We start from the raw sequence: 22,955 nt of genomic DNA on the forward strand, positions 1-22,955 counted from the left end.
GTGGACTATTAGGAGCAGGGGGTCGTCCAAAAACAACGCATCATACAAAAAGTTTGAACGAAAATAACCCGGAGAGGTCTGAAATAACTAAAAATGAGTTCGCAGTCAATGAACAGCCTTCATATAGCCAGTAGCGTTTCTAGGGTTAACAAGGGGGGATATATGAAGGGGTGTATTCTAAGGGGGCATACCTATTTGAACATTTAATAAAAGTAACCATCACTTCGATCAAGAACCCGCGGCCGCAGAGCATGTGGCCTATCCCACCCCCTTCTCCCCTCCTTAAAACTGGCAGTTTATATACGGTATTATATATTCGTCTTATATTAGAGTGTTTATTCAAAGTATTTGAAATTTCTAGAGAAAAAGTAAAAATTTGTTTAAATTATTGAGCAGATCTATGATGCTGTTTGCTCCAAAATGGATGATGCAATCTAATCTGTCGGAATATTGTGCTCAATAGTAAAGAATGTGAGTGTACTGACGTATTTTTGTTGTGTATGTGAAATCCACAAAATGGATCGATCATTATGGCTTGGCACAATCTCACCCCAGTGAAGCTCGAAAAGTACAAAGTTTCGAAAAATATTATTTTCGTAATCAAAACTTATCCAACGCATAACTTATAACTTTTCAATACATTGTAAATGATTAGTTTATATACCTTCAAAATAGCAAGTTGATGCGATTTCTTGTTTGGGTTGGCTTATGCGGGACATTTTTTACAAGCGTTATTTCCGAGTATTTTTGATCGCGAACTTTGAAACCCTGTTTAGGCTAAATAGTTTGCTAATATTATCTGTGTTCCATTCTAAGTTATGAATAAATATGTTATGTACATCATCATTTTGAATTTAGGTCACCAGTTTTTATAGATATAATAAATTTTCACAAATAAATATTTTTCGTTTTTGGCACAATAAAAATTAATAAAATTCAAATCACAAACAAACAGACGAGACACTTAGGTCTACGGAAATATGCCCATCGTCCAAGCAAACACCAGTCATTTTTCAAGAAAGCATGGTTCGCATTATTTTGGTAACACAGCAGTGCTCGAGTGTTTAAATGTAGCCTACAGCAAAGAAATTCTACAAACAGCAGACGGTGTTAGTGTGCAACAAAAATTTACAGGATGATGTTTTTGAACAATTTTCTTCTATGTGGCATCTTGACTTAAATTGAATGTGTTCATGAAAAACAACAAAGGAAACATTGGTATCATAGAGGCAGTAGACGCCGTAGGATAAGCTAAGCAAGATGTGGCAATGAATTATGTTTTCTAAGTTTTATTGCCCTCTGTGTATATAGGGAATATATAGGGATATATTTTCTTATCACGAAACTGACGGACTTAATTGTAAATCTTTGTGGCGGCATCAGGCCACAAAAGCCACCACCGATGCAAGCTTAGCAGTGTGTGGCGATGAGTCATTCCTTTTAGTTTTCTTCCGATTGTTTATTTAGGATTTTACCTAATGACGGAAGTGATCTTTCGTTGGATATCTGGTTAGGAATTTCAAATGCGAAAAACTTTAGTTAGCTAGTGCATGTAAGTGAATTTGTTTGGATAGCAGCAGTTTGAAATGCAATAATCAGTTTTAAAAAAGTGGAACTTAGCTGGACCAGGATCAAGTTTAAGAGCACAGATTTTTTGTAGACAATTTGCTTTCGAGCGACCAAGTATTTTTTAGTATGTTTGATGCAAACTGCACTGCGATGTAAAATGCGAAATAAATTAAAACCATTGCAGTTTGTGAACCGGTGGGTTTCCAAATTAGTTGGCGACTGTCGTAATAGCAGACAAAAGAAAAACAGTGATCGTCGCCGTACCAGTCAAGATCTACTTGAGTTCGTTTATTTTGATTTCTATTGCTTTTACGTGTTTTGATTTTCTTTTCAGTTATTGCATAGGTTGCTTTTTATTATATTTTTTACTTGCCATTGCTGATGAACACGTCTGGGAAATAAATGTTACACCACAGAACGGTGGTCTGTACAGGACTATTTTTTATACCTACTCATTAAAAGAAACGCTTTCAATCCGAGGACACAAGCTTTTTTTCAACATTTGCGTTCGCGGTGATCACAAACTGCACCTAATACAATGTATCACCTTCGTAAAACTTAAAATAAACGCGAACCTAATTTTGACTCGTTCTTTTGACGGCTTTTCGACGGTAGAGCCCGAAAAAAAACGCACTCAACACGAAAAAAAAGTGTCCCAACCCAGTAAGCCAATATTGCTGCAAGGCAGGTATGATTCATCCATCTATACGACCCCACCCGTTCTCCCCGAGTACCGTGCACTGTGCACACTCTGCGGTTGATAAACAGTTTTGTTGCCGGCAATTATCGACGGTACGGTGGTAGTTTAATGCACGCTTCAGTCACTCGGCCCGTTCGTGGCCCGTCGCAAAACCTTTCGAGCCGGGTTTTGGGCTGGAAGTGCCGGTTCTATCCACCACCGATTAACCACGACGACGCACGGCGGTGGCTGTTCACTAATTCGCTTTCCCAACTGGTGCTGTGAAGGTAGCGGTGGATTCTCGCACTAGATGCACCAAATGTTCGAACTTTATTCTAGTGGTCTATCGCGATTGTCATGTCCCGGCCGCAGGGTGTTATAGTCAAGTTTTTGTTGATCTACCGGTAACTTAATAGAACCGGTAACGGCTGGTTGTGTCTGGCTTCGTCAGACTGGAATGTTTGACTGTCGGTCGGTCGGATGCTATCATTTCGCTAATGATGTTAAGCGTATCAACTCCTACTGCAGTTCACATCTGCGTCTTACTCTATTATTAAACTGATTATCGATAAAACTTGTGCTAAATGGATAAGGTGCAAATAATTTATCCGCTGACAAATAGACTTACTCGTTAGCATTTCCGCTCAAAACGTAGTTTATTGCGCAGTTATTACGATATTATTTGTAAGCCTCTGTTTAGTAAAATAAAATAAATCTGTTTGTCTGTGGGCTTTCGTCGATTACTTCTGTCGATCGCTTTGTTGTGCTACTTGCTAACCGGTTGCCGTTGACACGCGTGCTGCTCACGTGATTGTGACTTGGAGACGAGTTTTTTTTGTTTACCTGGTAGTTACCGGTATCTGTTGCGTTGCATCGTTGCAACGGCTTTCAAGTGTTGTTTTAAATAGCCACCTATAGTAATTATAGAGTGTCTTCTCGTGTGCTTTATAATAATTCCTTATCGAATTCAGCACGAGATATTATATTACCCGCAATTCAGAATATACAATTAACAATAAAAAATTACTGTCTCACGTGCTTAACCACTAATCGGAGAGGTTTTGAAGTGCCAACCCAACCGCAAACCCCGTTTTGATGGATTAATTTTGACATTCGTTTGGCACGGGTTGCTGCTGCTGCCATTAGAGGCGGTGACTGTCACCACCTGCTGCTGCTCCACGGCACGGTGCGACCACGAAAGGCAGTAAAATTTGATTTATGCCGAACACAACACGTTTTCCGTCGTTTACTTCCGTGGAGAAAGGAGACAATCTTTTCTGTTCAAAAGACACTAATACCCAATAAATGGCAAAGTTTATCCTAATCTACACTCTCTTGGATGGAATGCAATATTGGTTAAAACCGATGTGCTATTATAATACACAGCGAAGTTGTTTCCAACCGGTATTTATATGACGATTCAAATTTATCCATTTGTTTGCCCCCGCCCCGTTGTTCGTTCCGTTCCGTTCCCGAGTTCTGTTCTCGTTTCAAATGTCTAGGTCATGGACTGGTATCACCATCACGTATATGGCAAGCAAGAGTTTTGCGGGTACACAGTTACGTACGCCATTAATTTAAATTGGGCCTGTCGTCAGGTTTCCGACGAATAATGGCTGGTTTCATTCATAACCCGAGACACGCGACTCGCGCGAGTTATGGCGGCGGTGACACGGAGCTTTGTATATTCGGAGAGGCCGTTTGAACGATTTCACTGACAGGACAGAACAGTGTATGCGGGTATCGGTAGCAGCCGATTTTTTTTCTCTAAACTGTTAATCATTCTGTTATTTTTTTCATAACCTTGAAGAATTCCTAGAGAATACAGTGTCAATGTCAACTTACGAAATTAAAGTTTTGAAAATTAACTAGTTTACAAGTGAGTCTCTGTTTGGATTTGCTTGGGATACAAAGCAATTAAAATAATTTGGAAAAATCTTCAGGGTCTCCTTAGATGTTTACAACAAAGCGTCCAATAAAACTATCAAAAGTGGCACAAATCATGCTCAAATGTTAGAATGTTTTTAGTGTGTGCCTACACTAACCAATACTTGACCTACATTTTTGATTATCAAATAAATTATCTATGCTAAAGTTATGATTAGAAGATTAGATTGGAAGGTTTATGACAGGAAGCTTTAAAATGGGAAAAGAAAATCATACGGTCCGGTTGTTGAACTTTTGTGATCTCGTTCAACAAGTGAGTTTAGCAGCCGAGAGCCGGGGTGGCTCTTGCCGAGCCAAAAATTCCTCTCCATTGTACTCGATCCTGAGCTACTCATCGCCAATTCGCTGCGCGTCTCGACACATGCAAGTCGGCTTTAACCTGGTCGAGCCATCTAGTACAATGGGCCCCACTATTCTTGGTGCCGGTGGGGTTCTTGAAGAGAACGGCCCATCGTAGTCTCCCAACTTTCGCCAGGTGTACAATGGAAATCTCCAAGCAGTGCCTGTAGCTCGTGATTCATACGCCTCCGCCACTCTCTGCTATCTGTTTGTACTCCGCCAAAAATAGTCCACAACACCATTCGTTCAAATAAGGCTAGTGCACGTTTGTCTTCCGTAAGCAAAGTTACTGTCTCAAGTCCGTAGAGGACTACCGGTCTGATTAGCGTTTTGTACATCGTCAGCTTTGTGCGTTAGGCGTCAGACGGAGTATGCTTCATCGAAGCTTCTTGCGGAGGGAAAACTAGGCTCGACTTCCAGCTTGAATACTGAATGGCTACTCTTGCTGAAGACCGTTCCTCTCGTTTCGATACCCGCTCGCCGGATCACATCTTCATTAGCAATATTCAAAAACATACAGGACAGTCCATCCTCTTGCCGCAACTCTCTGCGCAATTCGAAAGGACTCGAACCGTTCATCTACTCCTCCGGTAGTTTCTTCTCCTCCCAAATCCTCGTAATTATCCAATCAAGTACCGTTATCAGCAGTTCTCGGCCATTTTCGTAGAGTTCTGTCGGGAGTCGGTCCTTTTCGGCGTAAAGTAACAGCGAATGAGAAAAAGAAAGAGTGAATGGTGAGCATATTTTTCGACAACTTTTTAGCTTAATTTTAAGTTGAACCTTTTGGTTGCCGTTTAAAGCTTGAAATCTACTGTTGCTTGGGCGGAGGTGATGTTTTGCTTATCTATCATCTATTAAATATCACTGTAGTTTCGTAGGTTGACAATCATGCTCGATTGTTGGTTTTATGCGCTATTTGTATGATATTCCTCATTTGTTTCCAATCTGATGGAAAAGTTAGCACTACATTTGTAAACGGTAACCACTCTTGCCGGTCGTTGTGCCGCCTGGGGTTTCGGGTTCTTCCTGATCCTGATTTCCTAGTAGTCGTCGACGATCCCCAAATTTTTTGACAACGTTTGCCACAATCTATTTGACACTTGTGGAGATTTTCACAAGGCGTCGCACAATGGGCAAAAACGAGCTCGTAATCCCAAGAATTAGAAGCCGCTGGTTTGGAATCTTACAAGATACCTATTCTTATGTAAAAAAATGCAGGAAATCGATTGGTGATGGTTTCATCCTGCGCAGACTTCGGGAAGTGGTCCATTTTGTCCTCTTTTATCCAAAAATCATGTTAAAAGCTAATTAAACAGTATAAAAACTTATTTGCCGCCCGTGAAACGAACTCAAATAGCTTCCAAATTTTGTCAAAACATCAGAAGAATCAAATCCTATCCATTTCATACTGTGCGAAATGCAGGTATAGTCCATTTTGCCCAATTCACCCCTAAATACATACCTGATTAGAGCGATTAAAACTAATTCAAAGACAGGGGAATGGCCTCGAATAGTACCATTTACTCGAAAGACAGCAGGAGAGTTGATTGTCATCGATTTAGTACACTGATGAATTCACAATCGGTTCGTTTTGCCTGATTCTCTCCTAGATCCTTTTCAAACTATCAAGGTGATCTAATATTCATCTATCAGGGTGATGCAAACTTTTGTTTTTTTGAATACGTCCCAAAAAATTTTTTTCTTCAGAAAAATTATAGAACACACCAAAATGAGCAACTTTGCTGAATATTGTAACTATCTATCTTTTGCTAGTTGCGAGATATAATGATTTATTTAAAAAGTACACAAAAAATCAATTCTGCTCAATAACTCCGCATCCAATCAATTTATTGCTTTCAACTGTTCTCCAAAGTTATTCAGTATGATAAACTACACATTTTTTTTGAAGACTGTTTTTACCTTTGAGTTAGTTTTAATCGCTTTAATTAGGTTATCTTTGTATATGGGGGTGAATTGGGCAAAATGGACTATTCTTGCATTTCGCCCAGGATAGAATGACAAAATTTGGAACCTATTTGAGTTCGTTTCGCGGGCGGCAAATAAGTTTTTATACCGTTTAATTAGCTTTCAACATGATTTTTGGGTAAAATTAGGCAAAATGGACCACTTCCCGAAGTCTGCGCAGGATGAAACCACCACTAATCGATTTCCTGCATTTTTTACATAAGAATTGGTATCTTGTAAGATTCCAAACCAGTGGCTTCTAATTCTTGGGATTACGATCTCGTTTTTGCCCATTGTGCGTCGGTATAATTTGGATTTTGATCACGAGCTAGCAAAATTATAATTCACTGTTCTTCTTACTTCAATGCCAATTTGATAATTGCAGGGAAAAATCAGAGGGGTTGTGTACAAGACACGACCGCATATATAGGTGACGCAGGACTACGTAAGTCTCTTTGTAGTGATAATAGCATGTATTCATGCTTGTAATCATTCGATTGTTCCTGTATACATGCTATATGCAACATATATACATGCTACATGCGTTGTATGTAACATTTATCAACGTAGTAACATTGCATACGTTCAATTCTCAAAAGATTGTGTATTTGAAAACAATTTAACAAAATCAAGAACACAAACTATTGCTTTCCTGCTACCTTACAGAAATTAAAGATTGTTTTTATTACCCATGGTTCCCCGCGTTGAAGGGATTTTATGAATTCAATCCTATTTTATCAACAGCACATCTTTCCACTAGCACTTCCTCGGCAAGCATGCGTATTCATACAGAGTCGTATTATAACTGAACACTACAGCTGTAGCACATTTTTCCAAAACAGATATCAAATTCGCCTAGGTTTAATCGTCTCGCAGTCAAGAATTTGCGATCTGTTGGGACAACGAACTTGTGCCGTTTTTTCTGGCACACTTCCCTAACACAGACATCAAATTGGAATAGGTTTAATCGCATTCGTAAGAAATCTGTTGACACGAGGGGGCTTTCTTACTCTCTCTGACGTACTTCACAAGCAAGGACATCAAAATGGTCTAGGTTTAACCGCGGTGTTAAGAAATCTTGTTGAAATGAGGAAACTTGGTCACTTGTTTTGGCTTACTTCCCAAGCACAGATATCAAATTGGTATAGGTTTAGATCATCGCAAAGAATCTTCCAACCAATCACGAAGCGAGAATTCTGGTAAAACATAGGTTCATTATTTTCAATTTTTCAATAGTTCAACATCAAGAATCCATACTTTTCTTCATTTGGGTCAATTCTTAGAAGATTTTCCAATCGATTGGTGTAAAAATATTGAAAATCGATAGGAAAACCGCTGAGCTATTAGCGCTCAAAACCTTTCATTTTTCGTGACGCTCGCATTTTTCGATTTTTTGGAATGACACCCTATCTCAAAACTTGCCGTAAGACGTAGTCCTACGTCAAAACACAAACAAATGGAGGCCATATTTTATGCGCACATACTTACTTGGTAACGGTCCGTGGAAGAAGCGTACACGCATCTTAAGGAGGAAGCTGCGAGGATAGAGCTTATCATAAATTCTACCGAAACAAAGTATATGGTGGCTGGTAGAGAGCGTGGTAGCCTTTTGGGTGTTGGAACTGCGGTGGTGATAGATGGAGACACTTTTGAAATGGTCGACGAATTTGTTTACCTTGCTACGTTAGTGACATGTGACAACGATGTGAGCCGTGAAGTAAAAAGGCGGATCGCGGCTGCCAACAGGGCCTTCGTCGGCCACGAAGCGTGGACGTTGAAAGAGAGCGACCGACGAGCTCTTGGCGTTTTCGAGTGTAAGATCCTGCGATCAATTCTTGGCGGCACATTAGACGAAGGAGTGTGGCGCAGGCGCATGAATCATGAAATATACCAAGTGTACAAAGATGCGGACATTGTGAAGCGACTAAAATACGGCAGGTACAATAGGCTGGCCATGTAGCAAGGATGTCGGATGAGAGAGCAGCGAAAACAATATTTAGCAGAGAACCCGGCAGAGACCGACGACTTCGAGGTAGACCCCGTACCCGTTGGATGAGCGTGTTGACAAGGACGCTAGAACAGCGGGTGTTAGGGGCGACTGGAGAGTGGCAGCCCAAGACCGAGTAATGTGGAGACGGCTCCTGAATTCGGCATGGATTCGATAAACTGATTGTCGCCGAAAAAGTAATGTGAAGTAAAGTAACGGTCCGTTGTCGATCCTGCGCCGAACGAATTATGGTCGTTCTCCAATCCCCTCGAGCACCAGCTGAACGTGTCGGGCGCACCACAAGGGAGTAATCTAGGGCCATTTTTTAAAATTTTTTTTCAACGATGTCAGCAAGATAATATTGCTAATTTCCCACCCTTTCGTATGCGATGAATTAAAACCGTCGTGGGCGAAACCGTCGCCAGAATCGTTACGAGGGCAAATATCGTTTATTTTGTCAAGTAATTCAATAGCTTACGTGCTAGACAAGCAAAATATATACGTATAACTTACATACAGCCAAGCAGATTCTTTTTGCGACGATTTCAAGCTATCAAAAAAGTGAGCAGCGCGTTTTGTTACCAAAGAAACGGGCAATATCATCAGGCCGATATTTAATTTATACTGACGACCTAAAGTTGTATCTTGTTGTACGTTCGACAGCTGATTGCATCAAACTTCAGCGACATATGGACGACCTTAATGATTAGTGTGCTCGAAATTTGTTTATCCCAAGTGTATCCTAGTGCTCTGTGATCTCTTTCTCACGCAAAAAGAACTCCATTCACTACAATTATTCTTTATCTGAAGAACTCAGCGGATTAACGGTAGCCAAAGATCTGGGTGTAGTTTTAGATGATCAAATGTCCTTCAGGAATCGCTATTCCCATGTCGTTCCAATTAGAAATTTGGTGTTTACGATTTTTAAAGACTGCAATATCAGCGCACTGATTACGGCAAAAACGAATCTATTTGGGAAATGTGTGACAATTTCAATAAGTTTTATGTGCATTTCGACTTTTCTATGTCCAACAGAGGTTGGAAAACTCGCATTATGAATATATGCGCCGAGCATCGGCAAACGGTTTTATCATGAGAAAACAGCGACGCGAGTGTTTCAACTCGCCTTTAACAATGAGCAACATACATTTGATGCTTCATAGCATCGCTGAATATACGAATATCGTGTGCAACGCAAAAGTGCGAAATAACACCTTCTGCTGCCTGTAAAACCACTATCACTATTTCAAACTATTCCCTTTTCGTGGTAATGTTATTTTGAATACTTTCCGATGTCCCCGGGCATCCTCTACACGCTACTCAATGTTCAATATTCAAGTTTTGAACGAATTCTGATGTTCACAATGAGGTTCTGTTCATGATAAAATTCAAAGCTTATGCGTGCATTATCGGCGAGCCAGGTGAATAGTGCATATTCATGAGGGATGTTCATCGATTCAAATGATCACTTTTTCGCAATTCTCCAAACTCTGATGTCCATTGATGCATTTAAAAATATGTTAAAGAGATTACTCTGATATGTGGATTTCTATAAAATCGCTTTATTTTAAAGTAGTGCATAAGTTCAAATTGTGTGTGATCTTCATGTCTCCTCTCTAACGTTTATTACGGCAATTTTTTTGGTCAATAGTTAGCCAACAACACCAGCAACCGTTTCATGCAAGATACCCAAGTAACCAGTAAGCACTTAACACTAGTCCTTGGACAACATTATATAAGCATACAGAACTATGATTAAAAGCATATTTTTCTTTATATACTTCTGTAGAACTCACATAATGCTAAAAAGGCGAAATAGCGGGTTATTAAAATGCTACGCCACAAGCATCAAATAAACATTATCAGTGTTTGTTTGAGGCTTAATCGAAATGTCATTTTGTCTACATTATCGACGTATCGAAAAAGTATCGACGGCATATCGTTTGCTTGATATGGAAAATAAAAATAGATTCGGTCGGGATTTAAAAAACTAAAAAAGCAAGCGATTTTTTTTGCTGCATCTCAAGAAGAGCAGGATAAACAGAACCATTTTTTGAAATGCTGGATAATGTTACCACCTAGACAGGGCTCGAACCGGGAGTTAGTCATGCAACCTCATTCGTTTCCTTGCACCTTTGCTATCTGAACCATAGCGGATGTGATTGAGTGAGTTGAAATTAGTCGTATTTAAATCTTGGTGATATTCCCTCTCATATCATAGTTACTTGTCCTGCATTACCAATAGGGTAGAAAAAGACGGCTTTCGTTGGGTGGAAGAGGACACGAATAGTGGCCGTAGAATAGCAAAATAAGAAGTCAAGTACAAGCCGTTTATCAACACTTACGGCTCATTTTAATGCAATTGACTAAATGCATTATATTGTTACGTTATATGCGCATATATTGCTTTCTTTAATGCTGATTTACGTTAATGCTTCTATGCATCAACAATGTTATTATAGGTTTTATAAGCATTAAGATTGCTGATATACAAAAGTTTGGCACTAGGGATGCGGAATTATTTTCAATATACGGTTTTAGATTAATGCTTATGGTTACTTGGGTAAATCCGTTCAAGTGCATTTGCATCGCCGTGATAAGTGGAAGAGGAGAGACGACGAGAATCTCTTTTGCATATAGCGCCTTTTCACATGTTACTCTAGTATTGATCATTAAAGATTATGGTGAGAGGAGTCTCAAGGAGGCTTTTCTCCATCCAATCTAATTCATGATGGACTGGATAGTCAGATGAATAAACAAATAATTAAATATTTGTATACTTGATGCAGCCACACTCTATTTTCCATTTTGCCATCAAGTAGAGTAAGGAGGGGTAAAAGTGCGATGCGGGAAAAAGTGCGATTTAATGATTTATCGGTGCAGATTCCGAGTATATTTTCTACACTGGCATGGATGGGTGACTACGTTGATAGCTTGAATCTAACGTAAACTTTGGTTGCTTATGAAGCATAGTTGCTGAATTATGTACAAATGTTATTTTAGGGCGGTTTTGATGCAATTTTTCGTTATACGGCAAATACGATATCAACAGGAGGATATTACTTGTTGAAAATTTGTAGCAGCGTTTTACATCACTCACATATCTGTTTTGAAAATACAACGAAAATAATTTACAAAATATATTTCGCATTGCCGTAATTTAATTTAACCCCGTCAAGCGCCTAGCGGGGTAAAAGTTCGATTCATGGACGAGGCAAAAATGTATAGCTAATTACATACAGCTTTAGGCACTATATTACAGATACTAGAAATAAAAGATCTGCAGAAAACTGTGTGCTCTACAGATGTTGGCCGAAGAAAAACAATGTGTTTCTGCTGATGAAACAAAAAACAAACGTTTGGAAAAGTTTCGATCTAACGGAGGCTGCAATACACCAGCGCAAAATAGAAAAGGTGCAAATTGAGAATATTCCTTACCGAAACATAACCCAGATTGAAGATAATATGGTTTTGTTAGCTACTGCTGGGCTAGCCTCATGGATTCCTGCTTTGAACTTTTGCCCCGCGGTATTCGCACTTTTGCCTCGCTAGTGGGATAAAAGTGCGAATCTGCACTTGATCAGAAGAAAGAAGAATTTATTTTGCAAAACACTATTACCGCAAATGATTTATAGTTGAATGTGAAGACATTGAGTTACTGCATCATTATAAAATATATTATGTTGTTGTTCTTCTTTATCTCCCACGAAAATTGATGACAACTTCAAACATCACACTTATGCCCCGCCCTACTCTATTGATCGCAGAATTTTACACTCAAAAACCCCGTTAATCAGCTTCATTTAGCGTCCTTTTTTTGTATGGATATTATCACTACGACCAGCATTTTGGTTTATTGTGATCTTATCCACGTGTTGTTGTTCCGCACTTGTTCGTTATTATCCGTGCTTAAAGTGTCGGTGTTTTCACCCCTTTTCTTCCTTCTACGCTTCTTACTACTTTTCAACCAATATTGCTCTGGAGACAGGAAGTGCGGAGACTAGTTATAATTTGTCCTTGGAAAAGAGGCTTCATTCGCACCTCGAGTGAGTATCATTCTTATAACCAGCCCCGGCTAAAGGCTTCATGGTCGGTAAAGCAGCATAGAGTGAGGGTGCGTATGTGTTCTACTTTTGCATTACCAATCTCGATGCCCATGCTAAAGTCACTTAACTTCGAATGGCCTGATTCTATTAAGATTCGAACCGACGACTACTCGATTGTTAAGCCAGACTCGGTAACCTTGCGGCTACAGGGCCCCCGCGTCCATAATTCATATCCGTAAAGTGCCACCGAGAGGGTTAGAGTTCTGTAGCGTGCCAGTGTCGAGCGAATTGGCAAACTATGGGACTTCAGCTGTCTAAGTAATCCATCATAGAAAGGCCGATTTTTACTTCGCGGCTTATATCGTAGTCACACTCGCCACAAGTGTACCAAGGTATATGAGTTCCTCCACTACTTCATACCGTTCCCCATGCAGCTCTACCTCGGCACCAACACCCTTTGAACTCTCATGTTCTCCACCAGCAACTATGTACTTCGTTTTATTAGGTCATGCTAAGTCCCAATCTCGCTGCTTTCCATTTAAAATTTAGGCCTTTTCCACTGCATTCCACGTCATCCGCAACATCAAGAAACATGTGAGATTTCGTGATGATAATCTCATTCCTTTCCATATTTACTCTTCTTATTGCACCTTCCAAGGCAATGTGGATTAGCAGCTTAGCGAGTGCATCCACTTGCTTCAGTCCATCCAACGTCGCGAAACCGGTCTCACCAGCACCATTCTGACGCATAATTTGGACCCATCCAGCGTCGCACCAATCAGCGTATTCAGTTTCGTCGAAAAAAAAAGTTTTAGCATGATCTACCAAGTAAGGCTTATTTTGTTTGATTGAATCGTACGCCGCCTTAAAGTCTGCAAACAGTTGAGGGTCCACGATCCTCACTAAAACCAGCTTCGTACTTACAACACCACCAAAAGACTTCGCCAACGGTTTTAGTCTACAGAACAGGATACGGCAAAGCACCTCATTGCGTGAGTGATGAAAATGTTCTTGAATCGCGTTTCATTACGTAAAACTACATAGCAATTCAGATTGATAAACAACATGAGTCATAGGTTTTGAATTGTTTTGTTATCCATATGGCTTCCCTTTTATAATTATAAATCAAGGCTATCTATTCAAATCTACATGAACCTTTCGAAAAGCTGCTAATTTTCTTTGCCAAGCAGGAATATTGCAATTTTCTATTTGTAATAGATGCACAACCTTATTCAGCGGAAATTCATTCAGACGAAAATGACTGTATTTGTCTCCTAGTCAAACCAGCATTACATTGAAGAGCATTGACGTTGCCAATTTTCACATGGGGGGCTAAAAATAATCTTATTTCCACTTGCTCAATATTTTGACTGACATCGTTGATAAGAGAGTTAACAACGAAAACATCGCAATAAACGTCACCGAAAAAAAGTGTGACATTTTTTAACGCGTCAATTAATCTCCTGGGAAACTGTGTGGCTGAGGAACGCTGCGCTCTAGATAGATTGCAGTCGAAATGTGTGTCAGTCAGCACGGTTCATTAAACTAATCAAGTCAGCTGGCTGTCAGGGGGCGACCGACCCGACGAAGTTAGTGTTGTGTTGTGGAAGGCCAATTAGCACCGTTTATCATGCTTATCGTTTCGCTTTTTTCCGCAGGAAAAAAAAGTAAAGTTAGTTTTAGCTATAAGTCATTTTCGGTGTTCGGTGATTACTATGACGCACGTAGTTAATTCTAATAACGCAACCAAAGTAGCCGATTTTTAGAAGATTCAATCAAGAAATCGACTGCTTTGCTTGCATGACCGGAATTAGAAACTGATCAGAACTATGTGCGTTCACGGTAATGTCTGGTGACATTATCACGCGTTTGCCTTTTTTTATCAACCAATGGTAAGTGTGACCTTCTAGTATACGTGTAATCATCCAATTTATTATTTCTACTGCCTTGATGCTCTAGTACTGTCGACACTCTATAACAACTGTAACGTAGAGACGGAAGCCAATTTGTTTACTAAACTCGCTATTTTTAACCATGAACTTGTTCCTATGTAGAAGTTCAAATCCGTCCGTGAGTGTGTTTATTTTTAGTGTACTCATGTGAAAGTGCTAAAATGCAAGAGTGTGATATGTTAGTAAAAAGTGATCCAATTGATCCCAAAAGGAAACACTGATGGTTTCAATTTTGTTTACAAACAGAACGCGAATCCGTTGCATAATCACGGGGCGGTAGGTAGGGTAGACTTAGTGTTCGCGAGAAGAAATTGTGCCACACTCACTCACTAACACACCCTAGAAATTCACCGAAGTATGTTGCAACAGAACAAAGGAAAATAATTCCGGCTGGAAAATGCCTTTCGCGAGCTTCTGCCATCCATCCCATAGCGGCGGATTGCAATGCAAATTGTAAACTTCATGTCAACATCAGATGCGCTATGTACAATGTTTCAAGGCCGAACATTTAGCAAGGATTTTTCGTCTGATCTGACTGTTGCGGCCGGAGGTGGTGGGCGGAACTGTGGGTCAAGCTTTAGAAAGGATGGAAAGATGAATGAAGAGCAGCTTGCTGGTTTTTCCATTCTCATTATTTGCTGGCTGATTGCTGTAGCACGTACATATATTAGCTGTTACATTATCAAATTCTATGTATTGCTAACTTATTTACTTATTTAAATAACATCAAGGATACCAATTTTCTCAGAAAACTTCAATGGAAATTCCCAAAAATTTACACCCATAACCATTAATTCTAACTATAAACTATGTTCTTGTTTAAAATGTCATAAAATTCTAAAAAATCCTTTGCTTGAAAATTGTTTTGTCTAAATAATAATTATCACAAGATTGAAGTGAAGCAATTTTGCAGTCACCCTACGGGAATAAACCACAGTGCTGCTCTCTACCGGTCGGTTCTGTCCAACATCATCATCGCTCACTCGCACCAACAGAGAGGCCGTACTCCTACGGACGGACGAAGCGCATAAACACGTGTTTGCGCAAAGGCATGCTTCGGTAGTAGTTTCGCCGCCCTGCTTATTATCATTGTCTGCCTGCTTGCTGCCTGCTATGATGCCGTCATTCGCAAACTCTAGCCGCCGCCGTACGCTCGAGACCGCTGCCGTCGAGACGGCTTGTGTGGTGGTGTGCTCGCGCTCTCCTCCCCTGAGGAAGTCCCCTCACGCGCGCTGAATGCGATGATGGTTAAATGCCAAACCGTGTGTAGACGACTAGCGGCGACGGCGATGGCGTCTTCAAGGGGTTTTCGAAGATGACGAAACAGTGCGAAACCATTTCGAAGAAGCATCATTTTTGTCCGAGGTAATTGTTTTTCGTCGGTTAATGAACAATTAGGAGCAAAACAATGCTTTTTCAAAATGGTTACGTTCTCCGGGGTTGGTCCCACCGCTAGCGACTGTCTTCTAATGCTTCTGATGTTTGATACGAAGTTGCTCAAACTAACCGTAAGTACTCTCTCTTTTGCTTCCATTGCGAAGAGTTGATGGTGTTGTGCGGTTTTCGTTTTGTGACAATAATTTTTACCTAAAAATTTATACTCAAATGTTGAAATAGTCAATTTTTTGTGTAGCAAAATCTTTCCGTAGCAGACAGGTTTTAAATTCATCAAAAATTGCATGGTTTCCATACATTGAAATACAGTAAGAATTCGCTACCATAGAAAAGGTAACGAAAAAGCTGCGGAAAAAAAACTGCCAGGGCACCTTTACCCGGTCAATCGAACACCTATTCCGGCTAGAACTGATAAGCGAGCGGAAAATTATTACTTTAGCTGCCATAAATAGTCATAACGGCACCTACAGTCAGTGTTCAGTGATTACGTATTGAAAAAAAACCGCAGTCGCAACGCAAGGCACGAGTCAATCTGCTGCTGCCAGGCTGAACCGTGACGTGACGACCGTCTATTGTTCCGAGCAATTAAAGGGCCTACCATCGTAAATTTACAGTGACAACGAACTAACGTCGGATAGTGTTGTTGTTATCGGAACAATCTGTGTTTAAAACTAACGCATACAATTCGCTTTGAAGTGCGTAAAAAGCACACAATCTTCGCAGCACAATGGCGGCGAATGACGATAAACCGAATGATACCATGAAATCGCTCGGGTGGAAATTCCTCAACAAGGAGACCTTTGGTAACGGTAGGCGAGGTTTTTCACTTCGTTTTTTTTTCGCTTTCTTCGATAACAAAACCAGTCAGACGGTGTCGGTTTATCATTTCATTTGACACATCACACAAAAACATAGTGCTTTGATCGCTACAGTGGCTAATCGATATTCCCGTTTTCTCTCTTTCGATTCGTGCTTTTTCCCCCTCGATTGCAGGTGAACGAGCCAACTATGTAAACAGTCCGCATGTCATCGCGATGGTAGGGTTGCCAGCGCGCGGTAAAACGTACATCTCCAAGAAGCTGTCGCGCTACCTGAACTGGATCGGCATCAACACGAAGGTGTTCAATCTGGGCGAATACCGGAGGCACGCTACCGATGCCTACCGTAGCCATGAGTTCTTCCGACAGGACAACGAACAGGCGATGGCCATCCGGCAGAAGTGTGCCGAATTGGCACTGACGGACGTCTGCCAGTGGCTGGAGAATGGCGGTGAAGTGGCGGTAAGTTTTATTTCATGAAAGAAATTAATTTTAAGCAATATTTGGTATGGAATTGAGTGGTTTTATTTGAGATCCTATGATTAGGGTGATTTTAAATTAAAAAAATGAAAACCCCTATTCAAAACTCTTGTCAATCGAGAGTTAGCGGGCATGTTTCATCATCGAAGATGAAAACCATCAATTTGTTTTCCTAGAATACAGAATATAACGATAGAAGAATATTTCCATCGAATTATTGAGCTTGAGCTCGGAATCTTGGACTAAAGACCCAAACGGAATTGGGCGTAAACGCATCGTTAGCATTGAATTCACAGGTTTTCCACGAATTAACTGTCAAGTTTCCGCTAACGGATGCGTTGACGCATCATTCCGTTTAGGCCTTAAGATCTGGGTTTGGAATTTTGACTTGAACTTGGGTATTGTTTTTGACTAAGACTTAGCCGTGGACATAGTTTCGGCGATGTCTGGTCAACCTCCATCCTTTCAGATGGATGATGTAGTAAAATCAAAAGTGAAGTTAATTATGCCAAATTCCAAGTGACTTGAAAATACCTAAAACTTGAAGGCACATCAAGATTTAAAAAACAAAATTCATGTTTCTTCTATTCATCTGTTCTCGTTTGAAGCATTTATGGCATTCCATACCCAATTACGACAAATGATTACCGAAATTAATCACTCTACACCGGGGTCAAAATAAAAGTCTGCCGAATGGAGCGGAAAGGGCGAAACCCATTGAAACAGTCAACAGACTAAATCTTGACCTCTGTATTTTTAGGGACGCGTGAAGAAAGAAATTTTTAACTTTCTATCGAGAACCAGAAGATTAACAGCGATTTCTTCATTGCCTGATTCTATTAATTGCCGGACGCCATGGGGAGTGTCATCGAACCACAACCTGATGAAACGAATAGTGAAATTGAACGATTTTTGATTCAATTGCACACCCTCCTTCACCAAATCTGCTCCCATCCGAATTTCTGACCAGTCCGTAGATTTCAAAATGATGCTGATGCAGGGAACGAGATTTTACACCGATCCGATGCGATGGTTAAATTGTAGCCGCCATTGAAGCCTATCAAGTTGTTCTATACGACAAGTATCAAAGTAGTATCCTTGGATTTCAAACTTGACTTGAATTGGAAGTGGCAATCTGACTTTTGTGTGGACCTGCCAGGTTACACGGGGAGTCTATCAAATATACGTCTTACCTCGTCAGTAGTCCGGGGAGAAAAGAGGACGATTCTACCGTGGAATTTCACAGCATGCTTCGATGCTTGAATTTGCAGCACATCCTAAGATCTACGGAATTTCGTGTCGGAGTTGCTGCTGTGTAACAATCGCGCACATACAGTATGCACTCATTTATTGGTGCAATTGTTGCCTGGTATTTTATACCTGCCACACAACTTTAAGTCGAACATAAATTGGAATTGAATTAGACTAGATGTTGAACTCAAATTGGGCTTGAAATTGAACTAAGCAGACTTGAAATCAGCATTGAATTTGATTTGAAATTGGACTAGGTAGACATCGGATATAAAATTGGACTTGAAATTAGACTTTGAATCGGAGCTGAAGTTGGAATTAAATTCGGCTTGTGATTGGTTTTAATATGGCGCATTAAATTGGGCGGACTTCGTATCGGAGTTGAAATTGGATTTAAATTAAACATGACATTGTACTTAAATTGGTATTTAAAATTGAACTTGAAATTAGGCTCGCAACTGGACATCAAATTGGAGCTCATTCATTAGATTAGAAATTGGCTTTAAAATGGGGCATTGAAATTAGACCTAAATTAAATTTCAAATTGCAGTCCTACAATTTTACGAGTCCTAGGCAATATCATATTTTAATAATAATTATCCTGTACTGCCAAATACATTGAAAATATGCTTGTCAAGCACGGAAGGGTACAGTGATGATGCTCTCAAATTCAAATTGCTAAATTACAAACGTGCGTGAGACACGCAGACAATAATCCCGCTAATAATTTTCGCGTGGGAGTCTACATAGGTGGAATCTTCACAATATTAGGCTTACACGTGCGGCTCAACCATCTGCCCAGCATCTCAGTTTTGAGATCAGGCGACCACGCAGCTCCTGGCTTAGCTACTTAAAAGAGTATTACCGAGTATGGTCGCGTGGAGGCGCCAGGTAGGAGCTTGGGCTGACGAAAGCTATGTTGGACGCTTTCTCGTATGCCTACCCCATTTCAAGTCCCAGTTGAAATTAGAATTGTATTTGGTCTTAAAATCGGACATTAAATAAGACATGAAATTGGGGCTGACATCGGAGAAGAAATTGTAACTAAATTGTAACTAATGGAATATTAAATTGGACATGAAATCAGACCCAAATTGGACTTTGAAATTGGATTTGAATTAGAGTAGAAATTGGTTTTAAAATTGGACATCAAAATTAACTTGAATTTGAATTTAAACTCCAAATCGTACTTGAAAATGGACTCTCGGTTGCATATTGAGAAATTATTTTGTTATGCATTAAATGCGTTGTGGAAGGTGGAGCACGTGCCCCAATGTGCCCTGTCTGGGCACGCCAGTGGTGACGAAAGATAACCCTGACTATACGTACTCCGTTCCATTCGTATCACTTTATTTCGTAAACAAACATTACGTAAGTCAAAACAAACACGCAAAACAATCGATCGAACGATGAAGCTGATGCTACAGTTTAAGATTCGGAGGCAAGACCGTGCAATGGGTAGTGCACGTGTTTCGCTAATCTTTCTTTCTTTCCTCCGTCGCCTGTGGTGAACCGTCCATCGTCCAACGTCCATCGGCAGGCGGTAAGGAGTCAAATTGCATTTTTGTCGAACAGTTGAATTAGAACCTTTTTGTCACCTCTTGTTTTAAAATAAACCATTATAGAATATATTAAAATAGAAATATATTAATTGAACATATCGACCTGCAACTATCGTCACAAATTGACCATTAAAAACGAAATTTTGTTGGAATAAAGCGAGCCATTCCAGTAAGCAATTTAGTCTTACCAACGCAGCTGGTCAGTTTCGTGACACCACCAATTGATAACTTGTTTGAGCGATGCTATGGTTTGTTTAACTTTAGATTACATACATGAGGCTTTCAAACATTCATTCCTTTCGTACTGATTGATATGTTCAACAACATGTGTTGGACATCACAAGCTAGAATTATTCGTTCTTCAATCCTTTTAGGAGTTATTATATTCGGTAAAATAGTAAAACGTATTGAAAAATGCTATACATTATGTCCCATGATAAATACAGTACCTTTTGTGGAAGGTCCTTAAGCGAATGGCTTTTAATAACCAGTATGCTTGGCTGGTATCTCTAGGTTAAAATTTGAGAATCAATATCCAGCGAGTTTATAGCTACGTCGGGTATTCCACAAGGCAGTCATCTGAACCCGCTCATCTTCGTGCTATACCTCAACGATGTAGACTTTTCACTGCCAGGACCCAGACTTTTCTTTGCTGATGATCTTGAGATCTACCTCGAGGTAAAAAATCAAAAATAGAAGACGCCAGGTTACTGCCACAGCGACTAGAGAGCTTTTCAAGATGGTGTAACGAAAACAGAATGGTGCTCAATATTAGCAAGTTGTTCAGTTGTGTCCATCCTTTTCGGCTATCATCTCGGCGGTAGACTGATTAAAAGAGAGTCCTGCATCAAGGACCTGGATGTACTTGACTCATCCTACAAACAGCACATCAACTACACCGTTGCTAAAGCATTCAGCTGTCTTGGTTTAATTATGAGAACCGCGAAAATCTTCACTAGTATACAATACAATTTATGTCAAAGGCGTTGATCGGTTAAAGAAAATACAACGCAAATTTATTCGATTCGTCTTCCGTCGCCTGCCATGGAGCTTCCAACTCCAGCTACCAACATACGAAGCGCACCTGATGCTAATCGGGGCGAACAGCTCTAGCTTTGTAGCAGATGGCGAGAAACTTATTTATGATTGAAATTAGTCATAAAACGGTTGCCACAACTGGCTGGCTTGTAACAACTGTGCTAGTAGGGCAACGAGCATAACAATAACCTCTTTGTAGCAAAATGTTCCTCCAAGTACTGTTTTCAAGGACAAATTTTGCAGCAAACGGGGCCATCGTCGGGCTACAATGAGTCTTCAGCCAAGTGTCAGTTGGGTTCGATTTTCACGTTACTCGTAGGACTGTTAGTGGGAACCTTTTAAACGTTGTTCGTTCAAATTAGACTAAAGTCACCACTAGGACAACAATATGTCTGTTGGTATACACAAATAAATAAATGAAATTCAGTTGTTATTGCAAATTATTGAAGGTTGGCTGTATATAGCGTAAAGTTACGCGATAATTTTTGTAATACCATATCACTGCTAATAAATAAGCATGTATGGTTGCAATCAAATGATTTAACACTGGTTGGAAGAAAAATTCCACCGAAAACGCAGCTTATAACTGACTAATAAGTTATCGAAGAACTATGCATTCTAGACATGTGCTCCAAAGAACTAATGGATGTGTCGTTCCAATACATCTACCCTTCATGTTCTTTTTCTATATCGCAGGTTAGAGCTGGGGTGTCTCGAGCCATATCAAGAACTAGTCTATATTGTGCTTACTCGTCGTAAATTCTTTGATCATCTCGACATTCGCCAGTCAGCTTAAGTGTGCGCCCTATGTAGCCTACCGATCCAATATAGCTCTGATCCTTAGTTTGTCCGAAAAACCGTATTCGTATTTGTATTGCATTATCTGATCTCAACATCGTATGCTGGCTTGAAGTCAATAAAGATGCGATGTGTGAGTACAACGTCCGTCATTTCTGCAAGATCTGTCGGATGGTAAAAATTTGATCCATGGTGACACGAGCTTCCGTGAAACCCGCTTGATAATTCCCTACGAAACCTACCGCTATCGGTAACAGTCGAACAGTAGCAGGTTCTGAGAGAGTCCAGCTGGTCATCGTTTTTGTAGATAGAACCAATAAGTGCTTCCATCGATTCCTCCGGTAGTTTCTCTTTCTCCCTAATTTTGTTAAAACCCCACTATGGAGTTAGTTCTCGGTAGATTGCGTATTATCTAGCTGCCTAATGTTCAGTCGAGAAGGACGGCTTTGACGTATCTGTTATATGGTTGACAGTTTTGAATGCACATATACTGCTACTAGGTGATGGTCAGAGGTAATATCCGCACCCCGTAGGGAACGCATGGTCATGATGTTAAAGAACAACCGGCCATCCATGAGAACGTGGTCAATCTGATTCTTTGTACGTTGGTTCAGATGACTTTGTGGATATCTTTGCGTGGGGAAAAGGTGCTTCGAATCACCAAACTTCGGGAAGCTCCGAAGTTTATACATCGCTGGCCGTTATCGTTCGTGCCGGTGTACAGGCTATGAAACACTATTTCCGGTCTATATATGTCTTCCCTACCGATCTGGGCGTTCATATTCTCGACGACGTAATTGAAAAAACAACCTTTGTCCTCAAAAGACACATATTCGCATTGATCCAATCTATCACGCGATCCTGCATTCTGCCCGAAACAACAAGGCCCGTTCCCATTTCGTTGGTAGTGCGATTGCTCTGGTGAAACTTGGCCTTTCCGCCGCGAATCTTTCGAACCTTCCTTTTTTCGGGACAGATTTCCTGCAAAGATTAGTTGGTTTCGAAGTACGATGCTGGTCTAACAAGCCAGTCGTCGTAGGTTCGAATCTAAGCCAGGCGGTGCTGCTAGATAGAGTCAGTAGGATTTTTGCACCAGCCCCGTAACTGTCCTGTACTCTAACAGCCGTCC

General features: G+C 40.4%; 1 protein-coding gene across 4 annotated transcripts in view; it reads left to right on the top strand.

Moving 5' to 3' along the window:
• LOC128734459 (6-phosphofructo-2-kinase/fructose-2,6-bisphosphatase) overlaps nucleotides 1–22,955 on the top strand; it is a 63,173-nt gene that overhangs the window by 23,241 nt on the left and 16,977 nt on the right. For 2 of the 4 annotated variants that reach the window (XM_053828670.1, XM_053828671.1), the window contains exon 2: nucleotides 16,873–17,159. In XM_053828670.1, the coding sequence (XP_053684645.1) occupies nucleotides 16,873–17,159 (287 nt within the window). Of the gene's footprint in view, nucleotides 1–16,024; nucleotides 16,689–16,872; nucleotides 17,160–22,955 lie in introns of those variants that run through there. The other 2 variants (XM_053828672.1, XM_053828673.1) reach the window with 2 other exon arrangements.

Source organism: Sabethes cyaneus, chromosome 2 (genome assembly GCF_943734655.1).
Source record: "Sabethes cyaneus chromosome 2, idSabCyanKW18_F2, whole genome shotgun sequence".
NCBI lineage: Eukaryota > Metazoa > Arthropoda > Insecta > Diptera > Culicidae > Sabethes > Sabethes cyaneus.